At 37.9% G+C, this 21305-nt stretch overlaps 2 protein-coding genes across 5 annotated transcripts in view; one reads left to right on the top strand and one right to left on the bottom strand.

The window, feature by feature from the left end:
* Positions 1 to 16362, bottom strand: part of ARHGAP5 (Rho GTPase activating protein 5) — a 66587-nt gene extending 50225 nt beyond the window's left edge. For 2 of the 4 annotated variants that reach the window (XM_003408746.4, XM_023546101.2), the window contains exons 1-2: positions 15928 to 16044; positions 407 to 4294 (exon numbers count right to left, since the gene is read on the bottom strand). In XM_003408746.4, coding sequence (XP_003408794.1) covers positions 407 to 4126 — 3720 coding nt within the window. In that variant the 5' untranslated portion in view covers positions 4127 to 4294; positions 15928 to 16044. Of the gene's footprint in view, positions 1 to 406; positions 4295 to 11247; positions 12931 to 15927; positions 16045 to 16306 lie in introns of those variants that run through there. The other 2 variants (XM_010588577.3, XM_064292383.1) reach the window with 2 other exon arrangements.
* LOC104845781 (uncharacterized) lies at positions 9471 to 16158 on the top strand. The gene is made up of 2 exons (XM_010588889.2): positions 9471 to 9616; positions 15492 to 16158. Exons 1-2 carry the CDS (start codon positions 9471 to 9473, stop codon positions 16156 to 16158), a joined length of 813 nt encoding a protein of 270 aa, XP_010587191.2.
* Positions 16363 to 21305: the final 4943 nt, after the last annotated feature.

Genomic DNA, 21305 nt, shown 5'->3' with positions numbered 1-21305 from the left:
GCTATTATTAATAACCTTGAGTAAGACAGGCACAGCAAATTAATATTGCAAAACCGGTAGGTAAAAAGAGAAAAATAGGCAAAAGGATGCTTTTAGACAAACAGAAAAAAAATCCATACTGGTTTTCTGTAAAAAGAATAAACACATACAACTCAAATTTTTATGCTAAAGAATGTGAAATCAGCTTCTACCCCAAATAACATAAAGTATAAGTAAGTCAATGAGCAACCAAAAATAATTTGTCCTCACAAAATTATCAGATAAGTCAAAAAGGAACTGCCAATTATTTTTATTAAACTAGACATAAGACAGCTTAAGTTCTCACTGATGATCCACTATCAGTAAAAATTTAAAAAGGCAAAAACAAACATCTTTATAAACATCACTGTCCACAAATTTAACTTACCTTTTTATCTTCTTTTATTTTGTGGGTTTTCTTCTTCATTTTCTTATCATCCAACTCCTGGTCTGAAGTGATTGCAGGATTATCAATACCACCTTTCCAAGTTTCAACAGGAGAGAGAAGTGGATCTTCTTCACTTCCACGATGTCTTCCTTTTCTTTTTGTTTTAGAAGTAGTGAAAGCCTCATCATCACTTGCATCTGAATGTGTTCTTCTATAGTATGATTTGGCTTTGCTAAACAAAGTTTTAGATTTATATTTGTATTTCGAAGGCCTCCGCTCCCCATGGCTTTTTGAGGTTCTATCAGAAAATCCGTTTTCTTCATCTCCTTGGGTGTTATTGACAAATGAGTTTTGGATTTTAATAATACGATTCTGACTATCATCTGGAACAACATAAATGTCATCAGAATAGCCCTTCTGTTTGAAAATCGTGTCCATGGGTTCCGCATAGTTATCTGAAGGATCCGTCTCTTCTGGATGTGCCAAGGGCACCCGGGAAGTCTGCTTTCTTGGATTTTTACCAATACCAGCTTCGATTGTTTTCAGAAGGTTTGGATCCAGTTTCTTCACATTTGTCTTAGGTACAACTGGTTTAGGTTTAATAGGTGGAGGCACTTTATGGTTGCGTTCATGGTCATGACAGTTTGGGGTGCTATGAATAGGATATTCATTTCCTTCCAAATCTAATCTATATCTCGATCGGTCAGGAGCTGGTGGGAGCAACTGCACATCATCCCCAATTGGACTATAAGGAGGAGGTGCTTCTGTGTCATCATCTGAATCAGGGTAGTTGTTATACGGAAAACAGTCCCTGGGAGATGGTAGAAAAACATCTTCACTTTGATGTGTTGACTCCCTTGTATTATCAGACAAATAGGAATTTTCTATCATATTTTTTTTCTCTAGAACATCGCTGAAAAACAGAGTAAAGACCTCAGTCTGCCGATGGTACTGAGATAAAGAATACAACGCAGTAAACTTAGCAGTGATCTCAGTTGCTATGTGTTCTCCTTCAGTCATTAACTCCTTGATGGCCTCATTCTCAAAAAAATCTGCTTGGCTGTCGGTAACTGCCACCAGCTGTACAGGAATGGTATCCTGAACTTCTGATAGAAATGCTCGAAGCATTCCCATTGATGCTTTCCGCCTGGCAGAGTAAACTAATATATAACCATGAACCAGTTCATCTTTCCTTACCCCAATTGAGGAATGATACGATAATATTGTGATCTGTATTCGCCTCCTTTTTTCACCAATAATTTTATCAAGCATTAGGGAATTATTCTGTCCAGCTTGAGCAGCGCTGCAAGAATGAGAATCAAGGAAAGGTGAAAGAATAAGATCCACGCTAAATGGATCACCGCACATGGCACACATGACAATTCTCAAGTCAGCTTCTGATACATCCTTGTTGGTGGGAACTGGGTTCACCACATCTAAATTATGTTTAACTGATTCCAGTACTCCTCTTAGCGCTTGCTTTATTTGGGTTTCATTAAATTTACGAGGGTATGTACCAGCCGGTACATCTACAAAAGGACACTGTAATTTATTTGCCAATTGCTGCCCTTGGTGCCTGAGAATTGGTAGATTCTTACAAATAGAATCTCTCTGATTAGCCAGAATTAATGTAAATGGAAGATTAGCCATATATTTATCTTTTCTGATCTGAGAAGCTTCAGTTCTTATTTTTCCAATAAATTCCCCAATAAAATTCAGTGACTCAATGGAATTAAATACACAGAAGCACCCATGTGGTTTAAAGGCGGCAGTCCATAACTGACTTAAAAAGTAAGGCGATTTGGCATCAACTGGCAGAAGATCAAGTTCATAAATTTTTCCATCTAAGGCATACTCATCATCAGTAGACTGTGTCCTTATCTCATTTGCTAGTTCTTGGGCAAGGCCATCTTTTCCTAAAATGAAAAGGTTAACTTTATCTATATTGGTACTATCATGATACAACCGTAAGCGGCCATGATCCAACTGCAAAAGACTACGGGCAAGTAACTGCTCCACTTTAATGTCAGTGCAATTTTGGACACTAAGACATGTTTCTTTAGTTGGGTGATAAACAAACCCTATGTGCTTAAGTAGAAGAGATTCCCTATCAGGTGCAAGTTTCTGTAAAGCTTTATATCTAGGTTCTTCACTCAGAACTGTATGAATTTCACTCATTTTATCTGAACTAGGTGTTGCATTAAGATCTAAATCGTAAAAAAGTTCAGAATGCTCAAAAAGCATTTCCTGAAACTCTTCTTTGGCTTTTTCAACTATTTCTCGCTGATGCCTACCATATACCTCTTTACTATCAGCCTCAGTGATATATTTAAAGGCTTCATCCTCCATAACAAAGCACATAACTTCCTCCCATGGCTGTCCAGGTGAAATGAACTGAATTTTTTCCAAAGTCTTTTTGAATTTTTCCTTCATTTCTACCCTCCTCTTCTCCGATATTAGATGTTGAACATGGTTCTGATAGACTTTTTCAGCTTCTAAAGTGCTCAGGAGGTCAAATGGAATCCGTCTATCATTAATTTTGTCTATATGGTCAGTTTCATCCCAAGGTGTTTTTTCTAGCACCACAAAACATAACTGGAAATCTGCTCTCTTTTCCATTAACTTCAAAGCTTCTGACCAATTTAAATGTTCAATCTCTTCTAGATTTGGCAAAAGGGTGTTAAAAGCTCTTGGTAAAGTATTTATATATTCTTCTCTCCTTTTTCTTATATGTTCCTGTTTAAGTTGCTCTATATGTTTTGAAAATGTATTTCTGGCCTTTTTAGTTCCCTCTAAGTTGATGTATTCTTCATAGTCAGGATGATTTTTTAATTTATTACTAACAGTTTTCCAAGTTGCATGATAATCTCTCACAGTTTGCACAAGTTTTTCAAACTTATCTGTTGCTGTAACAACAAGTTGTCTCTGTGTTTTATAAGCATCCAGATAAGGAATAATTTTAGGCTTGCCACGAGTTTTATCCAACATTTGTACCAGTGCAGTGAAACACGTCTCAACGTTGACATTAAATCGTGCTGATGTTTCCACAACAAGAAGGTTCTTTTTGTTGGAAGCAAATGCCTGAACTTCTCTCAGATAATGATCCACACATTCATCACATTTAGTTGCTGCTATTATTACAGGTTTTTTTGATTTTGATAGCTGGACAAAAAGGTTATTCACAAATTTAAGTTGATCATCAAACTTCCTATTGCATCCCTGACTTACATCAATGCACAATAAAAATCCATCCACATTGAGCTTTCCTTCAGGCATTTGCTTCTGTTCAAAGTCTTGTTCCAAGCCTAGTTGATCAGTGCAAATGTACATCAGTTTTTCAGCTGACTGCAATTTAGTGGCAGCTGCACGTTTTATATATGGTTGCAAATTCGTACTCCGATGAGGCAAGAAAGTCTGGTCATCAATGAACTCTGTCTGTTCAACGACATGAATTTTGCATTCTATTCCATCTTCACCATTTTGTGTTATGTCACCCCAGTACAAAAAGTGGTCATTGTTCACTACTCGTCCTCCAAAGTCAATCGTGCTAAGCACAGAAGTATGCTCTGGATAATACTCATCTGCCTTTGAGCGTACAAATCTATTGCACAAACAAGATTTTCCAACTCCACAGTTACCTTTGTCTTTTTCAGTCCCAGAAAGTCCAACTACACTGATAGTATAGGATGGGGGACGAGGCTCTCTGTTTTTTGCCATCATAACTCTCTTCTCATGTCTCTACATTCATAAGTATAACCAGATATGCTTCTCATTCTGAAGATAAAATCACCTCAACATACAGATCCCAAATTTCAGAACTGTATTTGGTTCTTTGTATTTCCCTCATTTCTGTGCAGAAAGGTCTTCAAAATCATATGCATCATCTTCCTAGAAAAGGGGAAAAAAAAGGACAAATCTTAATCATGAATTATACACACTGAATTACACATATTAAAGATGCTCATATCAAAGTACTATATAAGTTAATAACTTTCTATGTTACATGTATTTTAAGAGATCACTATTAAGTTTGATTTATCATTATAAATGACCTTACTATGCTACACGTATTTTAAGAAATCACCATAAATTTATGATTTATCATTACAAATCACCTCAAAACTTAAGGCAAACCTAATGAATGTTTACAATTAACTATAAAAATTACAATAATTAAATATAAAATGAATGTTTCACAAACTTTAAAATAAATCCCTACCAACCAAATGTGCACTCTGCTTCTAATTACTGCTTCCTGTGAGTTACAAGAAACAACTTGTTCTTTCCTCTTCTTACTTTTCTGCCTTCTATGACTGGAGGCTATGTTTGGTGATAACTAAAATGTACCAGCTGCTTTAGCAACTCCCTCATAACTTTTAAAATATATAAAACGACCTGCCTTCTATTACATGGTTCCTCAAAACTTGTTCCCTGAAATAGAATTTCATATGAATTTAAAAATATTTTCAAGTTTTCAAAAAGTTTTCCAAAACTCCCTCAAAATTCCACAAGATTGGGGGAAAAAAATCCAAAGTGGTACATCAACATATGTGAAAATTATCTTCACTCCAGACACAATAAAGACCATACGAAACATGAAGGAAAAAAAGGTAACAAAAATGAGAATCTCCCCTATCCCTACCTCAAATACCTGGCTTCTCCACTGACCTTAGTTTCAAGTAAATATGCATTTAGATTATACTACACATTTGCTATACCAGCAGTTAAATGGTGCTAAGAAATTATTCTTATAAACTTTTGACTATTAATTCTGGTAAAATTATAGTAATTCTTAGAAATAAAATTTCAGATTTATTTTTGAATTATATAAGTTTATTCTATCATGGTACTATTCAGTTCTAGTCTCAACTAAGTATTACTTTTAACAACCAGCCATCTGATATTCAAAACAAATGTGTATTAGCTTCACTTCAACAAAAATAAAATATTATTGTGTTGAGGCAGCAACACAAGAAGTAGAAACCATTAGTAAATAGAACTCATTTAAGAACTAAATCAGGACCTGGACAGAGCAGGAGAAAAACTGTAGAATAAAAAATCAAATACATTAATTCCATAGCTAACAAGGAAAAAACTGAAAAGAACTTACTTTAAAATGCACATCAAGAGAAAATTTATCTAGTGATTGCTTTGGGGAATTTTTACTTTCAGCAGTATGAACACTGCTAGAGCTACATAATAAAATACAGCTCTTTATTAAACATTTATTGAATCCAGTACTATGTGACAAATACTACTCTGAAAATTAAGAGTAATTCAAAGATGTGGAAGACTGTACCCCCCTCTCCACTTGAAGAGACAAACTGGTTAACAGGACCTGAGTTATTATAGAAAATTATCAACTACAAACCTAATTCTCATCATAACAGTCACATCTTTATTAATATTTCCTATAGGTTTACGCAAACATAATGTAATTCTAGATACCATTATACATTAAGAGAATCACTTCTACTCTCCTAGAGCATAAACCCCAAAATACTGAGATACACTCTATATCACGACATAAAAAGAGCAGAAATGAAAACACCCTAACATAAAATCCACTTAAAAGTTTTAGAGTTTCAAGAAAAAGGTCTTAGAATTAAATGAGGACGAATGGAGGCACGAAGTCACCACCCTTCAATGGTCACTAAAAACAGGAAAGCTTTTTATCTATATTAGAAATAAAACTCTATTATTACACTGAGTTTAAGTTTTAATACTGAGGCTTCAATACATCCTAATTAATTTGATAGTGACCATCTCTGAATAATGAATATTAAAGCTTAAATTAAAAATAGTCTCACGTGACACTTCTGGTTTTCACACTAATTTACAGTAAACATGCCAATTAGATACAGCGAGGAACATCCACGTCCTTCTTTCTAATAATGCTCTCAGGCAAGTTACCTACTGGTATTTTGAAGTCAGCTCCAAAGCTTATGTCAGGAGTCATCGTACAGTGATTTTCAAACTACGGGGGAAGTTTTTGACCTAGAGGTGAGGAAGAAGGGTGGTGGGCAAATAGTTGCCCTCTCCTTCTCTCTTACCAGAGCAGTGCCTCCAGGGGCACAAGTTGTTTGTAATCGATTGCTAACCTAAAGGCTGGGTTTGAACCCACCTAGTGGGTCTACGGAAGAAAGGCCTGGTGAACTGCTTCCATCAAGGTTACAGCCAAGAAAACTCTACGGAGTTCTACTCTGCAATATTTAAGTCGGAATGAACTCGAAGGCAATAGGTATGGGGTTTTTGTTGTTGTTTTTAAATTCATAAGCCTTTGTTTGAAAAAAAAGTGTTTGCAGATTTAAAAAAAAGTCCTAGAAACTCTGGGCTAGAAAAAAAAATTGTCATCATCTGCTCCCAAAAGGATTTTGTCTTTTATTTGGGTGAGTATGGTATTACCACTTTATTGGGGTGGGGTGGGCGTAGGATAAATCTCATGACGTTGGCTTAACAAGTTACAAGGGAACTTCACACACTAGGATAGTTTATATAAACATGAGTTATCCACTGACCCCCGACATCCAGGTCAAAACTGTCTTCTATTAACAAATAACCAAGGTGGTTACTCCCACCACCCCCACCCAGTGGTGAGAAAATAATCTGTTTTCTTGCTTCTACTAATAAGCTAATGGCCGATGTCCTCAACTACATGTGGGCTGTTTGATCTAATCTGAGAATTTTTTCCTTTCAAATATGTTCAAAGGGAATATTTGATTATCAGCCCAAGAATATCTTTTCTACTTTTGATATAACCTTATTTTCATGTAACTTGTTCTCATTTTCTCATAACATCCATCACCATGCTTGTATTTACTGATGAACAAGTCAAGATAAAAGCAGCAATGACCTACTCGAAGTTATAGGGTTAGGACAAAAGTCTCTTGCCCAATCTTTTGCTTTCTTCCCACACAACAGTGCTGCTTTTAATAGTCTGCAACACAGTCTCTCATTTGCCTTTACGATTCTTATAAACTTGTATTTTGTTTCAAGGAAATACTTAGATAAGCATGTTTATAGAAGTTAATAATACATGTATTTGGGTGAAACTATCCCCCAATTAATTGTATGTCAAAATGAAGCTACCTGTAAAAATAAGTTTCTAAGAAATTTTACTAAGCCATGTAAACACAAACATGCTTCTTTTAATGGATTTATAGTAACATGAAATGTGAAAAAAAATTCTACAGAACTAAAATTTTTTAGTTTTATACCTTTCTATACTGCATTCATTAATAAAAGGTATAATTAAAAAATATTTTATGCTTTTAAATAATTGTATTATATCAGGAAATTCCTGCTGGCCTTCAAATTTATATCTAGAATTTACTACTACTCACTATCTTTACTCCTATAACCCTGATTCCATCCACCAACATCTCTGACTCTAGACTACTACACCAAAGTTTTCTAAACTAGTGTCCCTGCTTCCATTCCTGCTCCCCTTCCCCAGTCTACTAATACCAGTCAGGGTGTTACTTTTCAATTTAAGTCAGAGTCTCCCATTATTCTACTGAAAACTCTCCAGTGGCTCCTAAAAGTAAAAAAGCCAAGTTCTTTCAATGGCCTAAATACTACCTATTCTCCTCATTCTGCTCCAGCTACACTTAGGAACACTGAACTGTCCCTCAACATGCTAAGCATGCTTCTGCCTTTGCACTTAGTTTTTCCAATTCTCAAAAAAAGAAAAACCCATTGCTAACGTATTACCTCCTAACTTACTATACAACTTCTCTTATTATCTGTCATTAACATAATCTCTCTCCCCAACCCACTCCAGGTTTAATAAAGGAATCACAAGGAAAAAGACCTTTGTTTACTTCACCAATATATTCCAAGACACTAGAATAGTGTCTCCCACAAAATAACTACTCAGTAAAATACTTGATAAATGCACAAATCTTAACAAATATTAAAATAAAAATGTTTTTAACTCTTTGGCATAAGGAAATAAAGCATATCATGTCTACTAAGTAAATGCTGTAATTTATTCATTGAAAGCTTTTCTAAAGCTACTTATGGGGGAAATATGTATTTCAATGTTCCAACAATTTAATCAAAAATTAAGCCACCAGAATGAACGCTAACTGTGATCTATAATAATGTATTCAGCCAGAGTAACCTAATTTTATGACATTTAAAACACTAATTTTAAAAAATGAAGAGTATAATCCCAAATATAGAGTAGATTCAAAATAATATCTGGTTGCTTAAAGACTTTAAAACATTTTACAATCACAATTATTTCTTACAGAAAATTACATTTTCAAAACCTAATTACATAGGAGCTTTGAAATTTTAAGTGCTCCATCTTATGTTAAATAAATAAAATACCCTTTATATCAACAAATATTCAAAAAACCCACTGCCGGCGAGTCGATTCTGACTCATAGAGACTGTATAGGACAGAGTAGAACTGCCCAACAGTTTCCAAGGAGCACCTGGCAGATTCGAACTGCCTACACCTTTTGGTTAGCAGCCTTAGCACTTAACCACTATGCTACCAGGGTTTCCAAATATTCAAAAGAGAAGACAAATCCAAGTCCAAAGATTGTCATGTACTCTACCATCTTAGGCAAATTTGTCCACAACAGTTTAAAAATTAAAAAAACTGCATATCTGGGTAAAGAGGAATAGAGTATAATATTGATGTTACTTTTCTTGAGGTTGTTAATTCTCAATTACAAACTCATCAGCAAGATGGAAAGTTAGAAGAAAAAATGAAAAAGCAATTTTTAACATATAATAAGATAGCTAAATAATTAGACCTGTTCGAGAGCCAGTCATATTCCGTACTAATTTATTTTACCTTTGAACTAAGTTTTCTACCATATAAGTCCCTACAGAGCCATCATTCCTATGAATTCATCTTTACACAAGATATAATCAGGTGAACGAAAAGAGAACTTGTTAAAAATTTCAACAATTTATGCAGTGATAGAGAAATACTCTGGAAGCATACCTTGGCAGGACTCAGAATTACACTGTTTGGACAGGGATTTTCTATTTGTTCTGTTCTTTACCGTAATTCCAGCAACCAGAATTACTATGTGCCTGGGACATGAGTTCTCGATTAATATTTCGTGAAAAAATGAATCAATCTCCAGACTCAGAACATTCAGCTCAAAAACCACTAGGCAATCCTGAAGCTACTTTTGCTGTCATAATGTACAAAACTCCCATACTGCTGTGGGCCCATGAAGTCTGGTATAGCAGAATACTCTGGTATACCAAAAAATTCAGTTTTTTTCACATGTGCTTGGGTTTTAAAACAGTAAACCTGAAGGTTTGATGGATACACTTCCAAAACGGCCCAAGTAGGCATTAGTCTGGGAACTCCCTAAATGCTCTTAGTAATGGTAATTCTACGTTTACCCATTTTTATTTTTTGATATTTCAAGTAATTATTGTTTGAAAAAAGTTTCACTGCTGAAATTATTTGTAAACTATGATCTAAACTACTTCAAACAAGCTGATTGCCTACTCTACTATTTAATCTACAACTCTTCCCCAACATATTATGTCGCTGAAGTCATGGCTGAAAGTTATTCTAATATCTTCTCAGTCCATTTCCTTATTCTGTGGTGAAAACAGAATCAAAGGTCATCTCATTTACACCAAGCTAGTATTTACTGTGCTTAGCTACTCTGTTTAGCTTTATGTCAAGGTTTTGAAGGTACAAAGGTATGTATAGGGAAGTTCACTAAGCTAGTGCTACTACTGATATGCTCACCTCCCTTCCTGTATATGTCTTCCCATTATCAAAAACTGGAGAGAAGTTGGGAGAAAGGTGTAATCTGACACTCATTACAGGACGCGAGAGCTCTGATAACGTAGTGGTTAAGAGCTCGACTACTAACCAAAAGGTTGGCAGTTTGAACTCACCAGCCGCTCCTTGGTGCAGTTCTACTCTGTCTTATTGGGTCGCTACAAGTCGGAACCAACTTGACAGCAACTGGGTTTGGTTTTTGGTTTTTATACAAGAGGGGAACCACTATTTTCATCATATAAACTGCAATAGGTAATGTTTAACAATTTTCTTAGTGTTGGAAACACTTGGTAATACAGACATTAATAGAATTAAGGGTCTTAGGAAAGGTACAGACTTAAAAGAAGGAATGGATTAAAATAAAACAGAAGGCTAAAAACACTGTCCCCGCCACTTCTAACCAGCATTATAGTACCATATAACTGACTTGATGTCAACTAATAACAACATAGCACTATAGCTGAGGAGAAAAAGACAATATGCTATACCACGGAACTAATAAATGCAACAGGAATTCAAATAAATAAAAGATCAGTAGAAGTTAGAATAGATCAGAATTTGGCAAACTTTTTCTGAAAAGAGCCAGATAGTAAATATAGGATTCATGGACCATATGGTCTCTGTTGCAACTACTCAACTATGCCATTATAGCACAAAAGAAGCCATAGACAATACTTGAATGATAATGGCTGTGTTCCAATAAAACGTTATTTACGGACCCTGAAATTTGAATTTCATATAATTTCTACATATTACAGAAATTTCTTTCATTTTTTTCCATTTCAAAGCATAAAAAGTCATTATACAAAAGAGAGGTAGCATGCTTCATTTGGCCCATGGACCACAGTTTGCAGACCCCTACGATAGACAAAAAACTAGCCAGTTTCAGCAGCAGATGGTGTTATCACCTGAGTTTCACCTGAACCATTTCCAAAAACAAACGAATATTCAGTAATGAAATGAAGCAAGCCCAAGATCACTAATATAATTTTTAAGATCAAACAAGCATAGAACTTTAGAAAATCATCTAAGAGATCATTTAATACTTATTTTATATTTTTATACTTACATATTTTATAAAGAAATATAGTTAATAGAGAAAAGAAATCCGGGCCTTTCGAGTCCCCAGGCCATAGGAAGATTAATTTTCTACTAGTTCTCTTAACAGTGAACCAAAAAAGAAAAGTGTTATCTTGGCCCTGAAAAGGTAAATATAGAATTTTGGATCAGAAACAGGACATGATCAACAGGAAGAAGATGAACAAACTGTATCATATCAGAAGTTAAACTAAAAGTTTTTCCAAGGCTGTTTAATAATGTCAAACGCAGCAGTTATGATAAACAGCAATTCCAACGTATTCATTTTTATTTCCCCATAATCCTTTCTATTACTCTAGCATTAATACTTTTCCCCAAATCTTTCAATTTGGCTCATAAGGTACAAATGGATACTTTCATATTTTTACCTTTAATTTCCTCCTCACCCATCAATCCACCTAGCACATCCCTATGCTCTTGGTCTACACTGTCACTATTGTTGCTAGTTGCTATCGAGTTGATTCTGAATCATGGTAATCCCACGCGTGCAGAGCAGAACTGCTCCACAGGGTTTTCAAGTCTGTGATCTTTTGGAAGCAGATCACCAGACCTGTCTTCCAAGGCACCTCTGGGTGGGTTCGAACCATCAACCTTTCAGCAAGTAGTGAAGTGCTTAACCATTTGACACATCCAGGGACTCTCCACACTGCCATTAGCTTACCTAAATGTCTTCTTGCCTCACTTATCCCAATTCTACTGAACTTTCAAGTGATATCTCCTTTACCTAAATTCCCCAAACAGATTTTTTAACATCAGTTTGTACTACCTTGTATATAGCTTTTCTATTCTGTCTTCATCTGGCATTTAACTATTTGTTAAAAAACCGTTGCCGTTGAGTGGTTTCCAAGTCATAGTGACCCTACAGGACAGAGTAGAAGTGCCCCATAAGGTTTCCAAGGGGCAGCTGGTAGATTCAAACTGCTGACCTTTTGCTTAGCAGCTGATCTCTTAACCAGGGTGCCACCAGGGCTCCTCTCCCCATCAAAGCTATAACCTTTTCTAAAGCAGGAAGCAATATTTTATATACTTCCTTGTATCACTAAGTACCTACCTGGCTCAATAAAAATAGTGGTTAGGGATAATAAAACAGGCTAAATCTAATGCGAAGCTAAAAAAAAAAATGAAAATTCACTTTCACCATTACCTCTTCAAGATGAAAAGCTTGAGAATCTAGGTAACTGACACATACTAGTCATATTTTAACCCCGAAATCTAAGTTACACGTAACTCTTCTTTTCCCAAGTAAATTTTAACTCTAAGGAGTAAAATACACAGACACAATCAAACGAAAACAACTAGTTTCATTTCACTACAAATTTAAGGCAGTATGGACAGTCAACCTCTAAAACAGTGAAAAAATAACCACCTTTGCTTACGGTCTCTCTTACATTCAAACTTATACTTGCAGTTAAAACACCCAAATTAAAATACTTTTTCCTCTGAAAAGGATTCCCAAAGAGACTGACAGAAATGTTTGTTCACTTTTTCTGCATTGCTTATGAATTGTAACTATTTACTCCTTTATAGTTACTACCTTTGTGACTACCTCTCCAACTAAAGTATGACATACACCAGGTCTTATTATCTTGGTATCCCCAAGGCCAGGTACATGGTAGGCACTAAATAAGGGTAATCTGAGTTAATGAATAACCAATCAGAGGTTTTCAATTTTTCTATGAAAATGATCCCTTTTCCCAAAGAAATTTTATATTTAAGTACAATACATTTAACAGATAAAAATAAAAGCTGCCCTGGTTTGGGAGGGTGCGCTGTCAGAGTACATCTCAAGGCATCTAGGAAAAATACCCAAGGAACAGAGTTTGAAAACTAACTCAAAATTCATATTTAAAATTCTCAGTGTCAAGTTGTTTTTTTTTTTTTAACTTCTAATATGGTTTTCCCTAGTTTGATCAAATGGGCAAAGCCTTCACTTAAACAAATTAAAGCCTGATTACTCAAGTTACCAAATGATTATTCACTTTATCAAAGTTTCTTGACAGTTCTTTTAGAAATCAAATGCCCTTGGTATATGTTCAAGTTTTAGGAACATAGCTATTACTAAAACAGAATACTACACAATGTTTTTTGAGTCAATTATATCATTATCTATATATCTTCTTGGTGTGCAAGAAATCATCATGGATCTTACAGGCCAAATAGTTCTTAAAAATAGTGTCTATGGAAACTAAAGTCGTGACAATTAAAACTTATTCTGTAGCTACCAAGAAATTTTCTCTTGTGCTATTTCGTATTTAAGAAGTGAATACCAAAGGCAACACTTACCTAAAGCCTTGCTAAGGTTGAAAAAGTAAATGTTTTGTACAGTCTTCATGAGATGTGACTTTTTCCCTAACTAAAAAAGTGAAATTACAAAACTATTATGCTAAACTGTACACAATTTCAACTCCAAACAACTAATGCAAATAAAATATTTTATTCCTTAAAAATCTTAACTTCTAAGGTCAAAATAAGTCACATTCTCCAAAACAATATGTATACTAAATCTGACTTTCAAGCAAAAAAAAGGGGGGGGGAGGGGACAGAACAGTTTTCAAAACATTTGGGATAAGTACCATGTGACACAATTAAGATAAAAATTCTGCAATACATACTTTAAATTACTAAAGTATTTTAGACATGGAGAGGGAGAGAGAAATTTAAAAATGGATAAAAACACCAGAATTTTCTGAAAATTCTTTCTTACGTCAAAGTGACATACTCCACTTGCCTACAGGCTTAATAATTAAAGCACAAGGAATAGCAAAATAAGACTTGATGACCTGGACTTAAAAAAAAAAAAAAGTAGCTTACACATGACAACCAAATGCACTGTTACCTTAATCATCAATATTGTTCTAACTGATTCTGCTTTGAGTCAATCAGATCAATAACCCTATTTCTTGGAAGTTAAAAGTATAGGTGTACAGTCTTTTAATCCAGTTTATTCAATCATACAGTAACCATTTTGGTGCTCTTGGAGATATATATTTTCAGGGTTTTTTTTTGTGACAGACACTTAGCACTCTCTTCCTCTGCTCTATGTACTACAGACACAAGAAACTTGAGTCAATTACAAAGAATAAAGAGCGAAACTAAGAGAGTAATTTAAAATGGAAGCAAAACCTTAATCTGGAAAATGTCTAGTAGGCTACAGTTATGGTTAGTATGTGTATGTATAAAGACTAAATAAGAGTATCGTTCTATCATATTAAAGTAGAAACACACTGGAAATGACAATAAAACATTTCCAAGTAATAGATCTTATGTTAATTTTTTTTCTGAATAGCTGCACTTGAAATTTTTGTAAAAAGAACCATTTTATATACGGATAAATCTTCACTTCCCTGACGTGAATGAGATCCTTAATTCAGATATCTAGCACTCCTTAATATGCTGTACAAACTGAATACTGGTTTTAGATTTCTCTTTTAAGTGGAGCTAGCACTCCCCACTCCAACCACGAACACCTGTAGAAAGTATCACAAGCAAACATTAGTAAATGCAGCGACGCATTTCACTGTTTTATTCCTGAGCATATTGTTTCTCACCTATCACAAAAGAAAAAGCGAATTATCGATGAGAATTCAAACTCAAAAACGCGCGCATACACGCACCTATATGCCTATTCTGGTGTAAATTTAAAACATTTAAATTTCTATTTATTAAGCATCCCCTCAAACTAGATTTTTATCATATGCTAAAAGTATAAGCGTCTCCCCCACAACTTTATTGGAATTTCACTAACCGTCCTAAGTTTGGTTTTACTTTGAGCATCTTTCAGCCTGAGCTACACCAAGAGCCTCCACCTCCCTTACATTTCTAATAAAACTGTAGAGGCAGGGTGTGAGGGAGTGAGCGTATTTGTGTGTGGATAAGTGAGCGCGCGCTCCCGCGCGGTTCCCCACCCCCACCCCGAGAGACTTTTCTTTAGAGGCAACAGGGAAAATCTAGAGGTTATTCTAGCGAAAACTCAGTATCAAAGCCTCACCCCAGTCGCAGTCAACCGATAAAAGGCTCGTGTTCTGGTTGCGCAGTGCAACTTCTCTCACCCTACGCCGAGCTTTAGCAGCAGATGGGAAACTGGTGAAGAGAACCCCCGGAGAAGCAAGGGAGATATGGAAAAAGTGAAAGGGCCGATCCTCTTGAAAGGCATTTAAGTTTGCAACCGAGATAGTGTTTCTGCGAATATGCACCCACCCTGTCTCCCCCTTCCAGGTGGAACTCGTTAACAGCAGCAACCCAGCAAACACACCGCAACCTTCCTTCCCCCACTTACCACCCCAGACCAGGGCAAGTGAGGGCAGCGAACGAGTGCGAACGCCGGCCCGGGCCGACGCGATCGCCCGCCACTAGGCCTCCTCCGACCCCGGCCCCATCACCTGTGGCGAAAACGCCCCCTCCCCCGGCCTCTGTGCCCTTCAAGCCGACCGTATCCCCCCCACCCCGCCCCAGCCGCTCCCCGCCCGGCCTGCGAGGAGGATGGAGCACGGCGCCAGGTTCCCCTCGGCGGCCGCGGGGCCCCAGCCCCCTTGAACTGGTTACTAACCGCGGCTGCGACCGAGCGGGGCAGCCGGCGGAGGGAGGGTCTCTAACAGTGAGGAGAGGGGGCGAGCAGGCAGGCCCGGAACTGCAGGGGGTCGCAAGGTCCTACCTAACACCGTCGGTCTCCTCCGTCTCCTCCTCAACGGCAGCGGCCCCGGCGGTGGCGGCGGCAGCGACATTCCTGGGGAGCGCTCCCGCCGCCGCCGCCTCCTCCTCCACTCTCTGCTCGCCTGTCTTCCCCGGCGCGCTCACCGAGCTCCGCGTCCCTTCAGCCGCCTCCCCCCACCCCCAACACACACGCCCCGAAACCTCAAGCCCTACGGCGCCCGCTGCTTGGTAACCCACCCTCCCTCCCTCCCCGCCACCAGCGGCGGCCCCGTCCCTCCCCCCTTCCCCTACTCCCGCCGCCGCGGTGCCGGGCTCAGTAATGGCGGCCACTCAAGCTCCCTCGCGCTGACGGATCTCTCTCCCTCTCTCCCGAACTTTACCTCAGCATCTCCCCGGGCGCGCACCGCCGGAACGCACGTGCGCGCGCACAGCCACACACCCGGCCGGGGGCGGAGCGGCGGCGCAGCCTCGGCGGGGGCGCGCGCGCGTCCCCGCGCTGCCCGTCCCACAATCCCCCGCCCCCACCGCCCTCACCTCGCGACGCCTCCCTCGCCGCGCGCCCGGCTCGGCCCCGCCCCTGCTCTCGTCTCCCAGGAGCATGGGAAGGAGCGAGCGTTCCAGCCAGAGGGAGCGAAGCGAGCGCGCGGGGCCGCGTCCTCGCCCGCGTCGCCGCTCCCTCATTGGTTTTTGCCCCTCCCCTCTCTTCCTTCCCCTCTTCCATCTATTGGTTCTCTCTCCTACTCCATTCCTTCTCACCTTTTCCCTTTTACCCATTGGCGTGAGTATTTTTCCTCCGCTTTCTCCTTTCTCCGTATTTTGCTGCTTCTCGGTCCCATCCTCCACGCTTTGGAAGCTGCATACCGTGCAGCGCGGAGCACGGTTATCTCCGAGCCTTCCCTTTCCTTCTGTTCCTGTTTCTGGCCGCAACTCAGAGCAACCGACAATACTGCAAAGGAGCCTAATATTGTGTTAGCCGTTGCAAAACGGCATGGGCGCTCACTGCTTCTCGATAAACCCCCTACGACCTCTGAGCATTAAAGAATTCAAGGGAGGAAAATACGCGCCCAGGCTTGTTAGCAGGAACGTGGGTGTGCAGCCAGTTTTCTGCCTGGGGATCGCTCGCCAGCTACAGGCATCACCTGCCCGGGACGTGGTGCCATACTCACCCAGAAGGCAAAACTCCACCGGGGAGCTAAAAGGAGTCCATTTCTCCGTGGACACAGCACCGGGACACAGGCTCTTGATTCAGTCCGTTTTTATGGAAGTTAAACAAGATGGCAAGACTCGGGAAGGATTTTAGGGCGGCCCCAAAGACCCCTGCTCTCAACGCTACGAGCCAAACTTTAGGAACCATCGGCCACTTCAGTTTTATTTTGCTGCTTTAAATATACTCAGTATTTTTGGAAATTCTAGAAATTTCCCAAGTTTGGGGGTACACTGGGCTTCTGGTGTGTTTCTCATCTGAGCATTTGACATTGAATGGTGGAGCTAGAAAGGACCGGAGAAACCACTGCCTTTCGTTTTACAGTTGAGGAGCCTGATGTCCTGTGATTTTCCCAAGGTCACCAGAATCAGTCTTATATAAAGGCCTTAAAATAGTTGCCAGTAGAAAAAAGCATGAGCAAAACACAAATCTATTCCAATTTGTTAAGTCTAAAAAAATAATAATAATTTGGAGAGAATTTCTTTTCTGGGAAAAGATTTATTTCCTGCATTGAAAACAGTTCATCAGTAGACATATAAAAAGCCTTCTAAATTCAAGTTGTTTTTTTATTTCTTATGTTACATAAGGTACTGAAGTTAGCCAGGGTTGCTTTTTAGACTTAGAATGATGCAGCTGCTGCCAACCAGAAGTACATTTACGGTCTGTCAGTAAAGAAAAACAAAAACTGCCTGTTGGTAGAAATCTGTTGGAAAATATTTGTCAGTAGATCTGTCACAATATTCCAGCAGAAGTTCTGTTCGTTTGTTCCATCCTCCTGCCCCTCTACTTTCCACATTTCTCAAAAGTAAGCTTAGTATACAAAAGCAAAAGAGACATTTCTAATTTCTCTGTATGTCTCTTACTCATTTTAAAAAAAGGAGTATGACTAAAATTCCTTACCCCATCCACTTCCTTACACCTGAATGCTACCAAGGAGGTTAAGTAAGATCTGTAGGTACTTCTTTCTCTCAGTTACAAACCATAGGCAGGGAAGAAGGATATTGTGGAAATTTGCAAAGGAAGTAAGCACAGAAGGAGGGCAAAGGAGGAAAAAAGAAAATTGGGGAAGAGGGGGTGGAACCATTAAAATGTGGTACTAATGCCGCAGATACTAACACCACTTGTATAGATTGGAAAGTTCACGCATTTAAATGCATTTCTTCATCTTTGTACTAAAAGCCCTTAAAAATACACAGTTACTTTAAAGTCCTATTTATTGAGTGAAATGTTTATGTACTATACGGTGTCCACCCTGAAGATACTTAAAAATTATTTTCCTGAATAATCAGAAATTTTATAGGGAAAGGAATATGTTAACATAAGCCAAAGTCAAATAAATTAGGGTTTTTAAGGGAAATATTAATGTGAAGAAGGTATGATTTTCAGTTACGGGATGCTATATTAAAAAAAAAAATTGAAATTTCATTTTCACACCAGAAAATGGAAAAAAGCCATGATTATCAAATGATAATATTCATTATTATTATATTCATAGCTGACATTATTTTTAGTTTTACATCAGGCATTTTGATTTAGGAATTCTGGAATTTTAGGACTTTGTTCTTTATTAATACCAATAGTCTCAAACTGCTTGCCAGGACAATTAAGTAACCACTTTTACTGTTTTTATGTTATTTGCTCTTCTTAAAAAATAAAATACATAGTTTGCCATACAAAAAGAAATCTAAAAATGAGAATTGAGGGCTAAAACTCTGTGGTTGAAAAGGTTAAAAAAACGATTAGATACCTACAAATAAAAGGCAATAAAGAATAGAAAATAAAACAAAAACTAAAGGATGAGATGGCATCTTTTAGAAACTGATCAGGAGCCATCCTTCAGAGAAACTCTTTACACACCGACCCTCCCCACCCAAAAGTGGAAATTTTGAGAAAATAAGGAACTTATATTTATATATATATATGAAAAAGATATAATACATATTACCAAGCCCACTCAGATCAACCAGTTTTCTTATCTAACATAAAAAATTTAAGCCCTTGTTCTGCTGCGCTGGATAATTAAAACCACCCAAAGCTTTGTTCTTCACTTACTTTGGGAGAAAATTAGCAGAATAAGATTTCAGTCAGGCATTTTAGGTTTTTTATTTAAATATTCTTCTCCACAAATTGTAGTTCTTCAACACATCCTAATGAAATATTAATTTGTATGGTCTTTTTAGGATCAAAAGAGATGACAGTCCTGAAAAATGTTATCATAATTTCAGCTTCTACCATCGGATGCTGGATGTGCTGTGGCTTCAAAAGAACTTACCCTGTAGAAGCAGCTGCACCCCCTGCTGGAAATCTCTGATCATGACAACTTTGGTTTTGTAGCCTTAAACAAGAACACATGAAAAGCCAAATAAAGAGCCTTTCCCCTCAGGACAAAATTGACCAGTACCTTTGCCTGCCTGATACAAGACAGGCTTTTGCAGAACAAACTACCTTAGAATTTCACCTTGATTACAGACAAAGTACACAAGCAAGCTGGAGAATATCGACGGCAAATAACTAACCACGGCACCAAAAGATAGTTTATTGTCTAATTTCCCACTGAATTTTGCAACTCCTTTCCAACTCCCCTCATCCCCTGCCTCACCCTCCCTTCCCACTTTCTCCCTATTTCATACAGCTATGACTCTTAGCCGTAGGATGTGGGGGGAGGTAAGATTGGGTGGTATTTCAGCTAATAGGCAAATATGGCACATCGATAGCCACAGTAACCATTTGCTGAGTTAACTTAAGGTGCTTGAGGGCTTTCCCCAAATTTGTTTTATGACTATCACTGATATTTTCAGTGTGATGAAAAGTTGCTCATTATGTCTTGGCTGTTACCACAGAAAATATTTTGACAAGAGTTAAGGTAATTGTGAGCATGGGACTGGAACAGGAGGAGAGTAATCCATTGACCTTCCTGGCATTTTCTTCCACAGAGCCTTGTTCTGTTGATTTTCCAGAATTGTATTTTCAGGCGAAAATCCCAAAGATGGTGTCAGAGTCTCACTTCAAAATCTCATGCTGTTGACGCTCCAGCCCTAGGACATAACGGGATAGTGAAAATAGCACTTTATTTTTGAATAATTAGTATTTTATAAAGATTGTAATGCAGACTCTTTTTAAAGGAATAACCATTCAGGTCCCACCAGCACAAATACTTTAATTAGGCAAAAATCTTCAAGTTTTTTCCTCTCACAAAAGGAGGTATTGTTGGGCCATCTGGACCCTCCATTGAGTTTTTATGAAAGATCACAGCTTGGATTTAATCAGCACCGATAAGGTTAACCCCATAAAGCTAAAAAATAATTGTAAAGGTTGCTAAATGAAGGATTTGGATTCTCTCTTTGAGATTGTTACCAGTGACATTTGCAAATCATTACAATGGGAAACAGGAACTTGTACTGCTTGACTATTTAACCACATGAATATAATTTGTTCTGAATTTTCCATCTCTTTGGGCCCTATTTAGATGGAGAGCCCCTCTAGTTATTGCACAGGGCCAAATGAATCTTTGGCCCTGTGCAATAACTAGAAGATCATTAGTAGAAATACCAGTAAATGTTTGATACTAATATGAAACTAGGTTTTATGGACTTCTGTGGATTTATTGGTAACAGAAGGCTCTAGATTATATTTTGAAGTGCTGGCTGAGGTAATCACTTTAGAAAATACAAACTGTCCCGTGAAAGTTGAGTTAGATATCCTTTCCAAATACAACCCACTCTTCTCATATAGCATCTCTAATAAGTAAATGTGAGTTACTAACAACAAGTAAGTATGGGTCTGGAATATCAGGGAACATTCTAAAGAACTGGTATGTCAAAAGAGTTTCTGAAAATTAATAATAAGTTGGCTAATCACTTCACAGTTAAGGCTTTATCAGTTTTCCCTATTATTATGAAGTACAATAGATGGTAAATGCTTCTGCATTTTCCTCAAAAAACTTCTCACATAAGTTGGTTTTTCTAATGAACACACAGCTTCCTTCACACACATCTAAGGTCTAATAATATTCATTGTCTTTCCCCAACTAGACTTCCCAACCTTCTTCAGCACAGACCAGGGCAGAGCTGTATCATACACTTCATTTGTTTCTAGCTCTAGTTCCTACAGGAATAGAAATTAAATAACTATTTTTTGTCCTTTCCCAAAAAAAGTATTTACATTAGGAATTCTGA

The sequence above is a fragment of the Loxodonta africana genome, chromosome 10 (genome assembly GCF_030014295.1).
Source record: "Loxodonta africana isolate mLoxAfr1 chromosome 10, mLoxAfr1.hap2, whole genome shotgun sequence".
Classification (NCBI taxonomy): Eukaryota; Metazoa; Chordata; class Mammalia; order Proboscidea; family Elephantidae; genus Loxodonta; species Loxodonta africana.
This window is presented reverse-complemented; position numbering and strand designations above follow the sequence as displayed.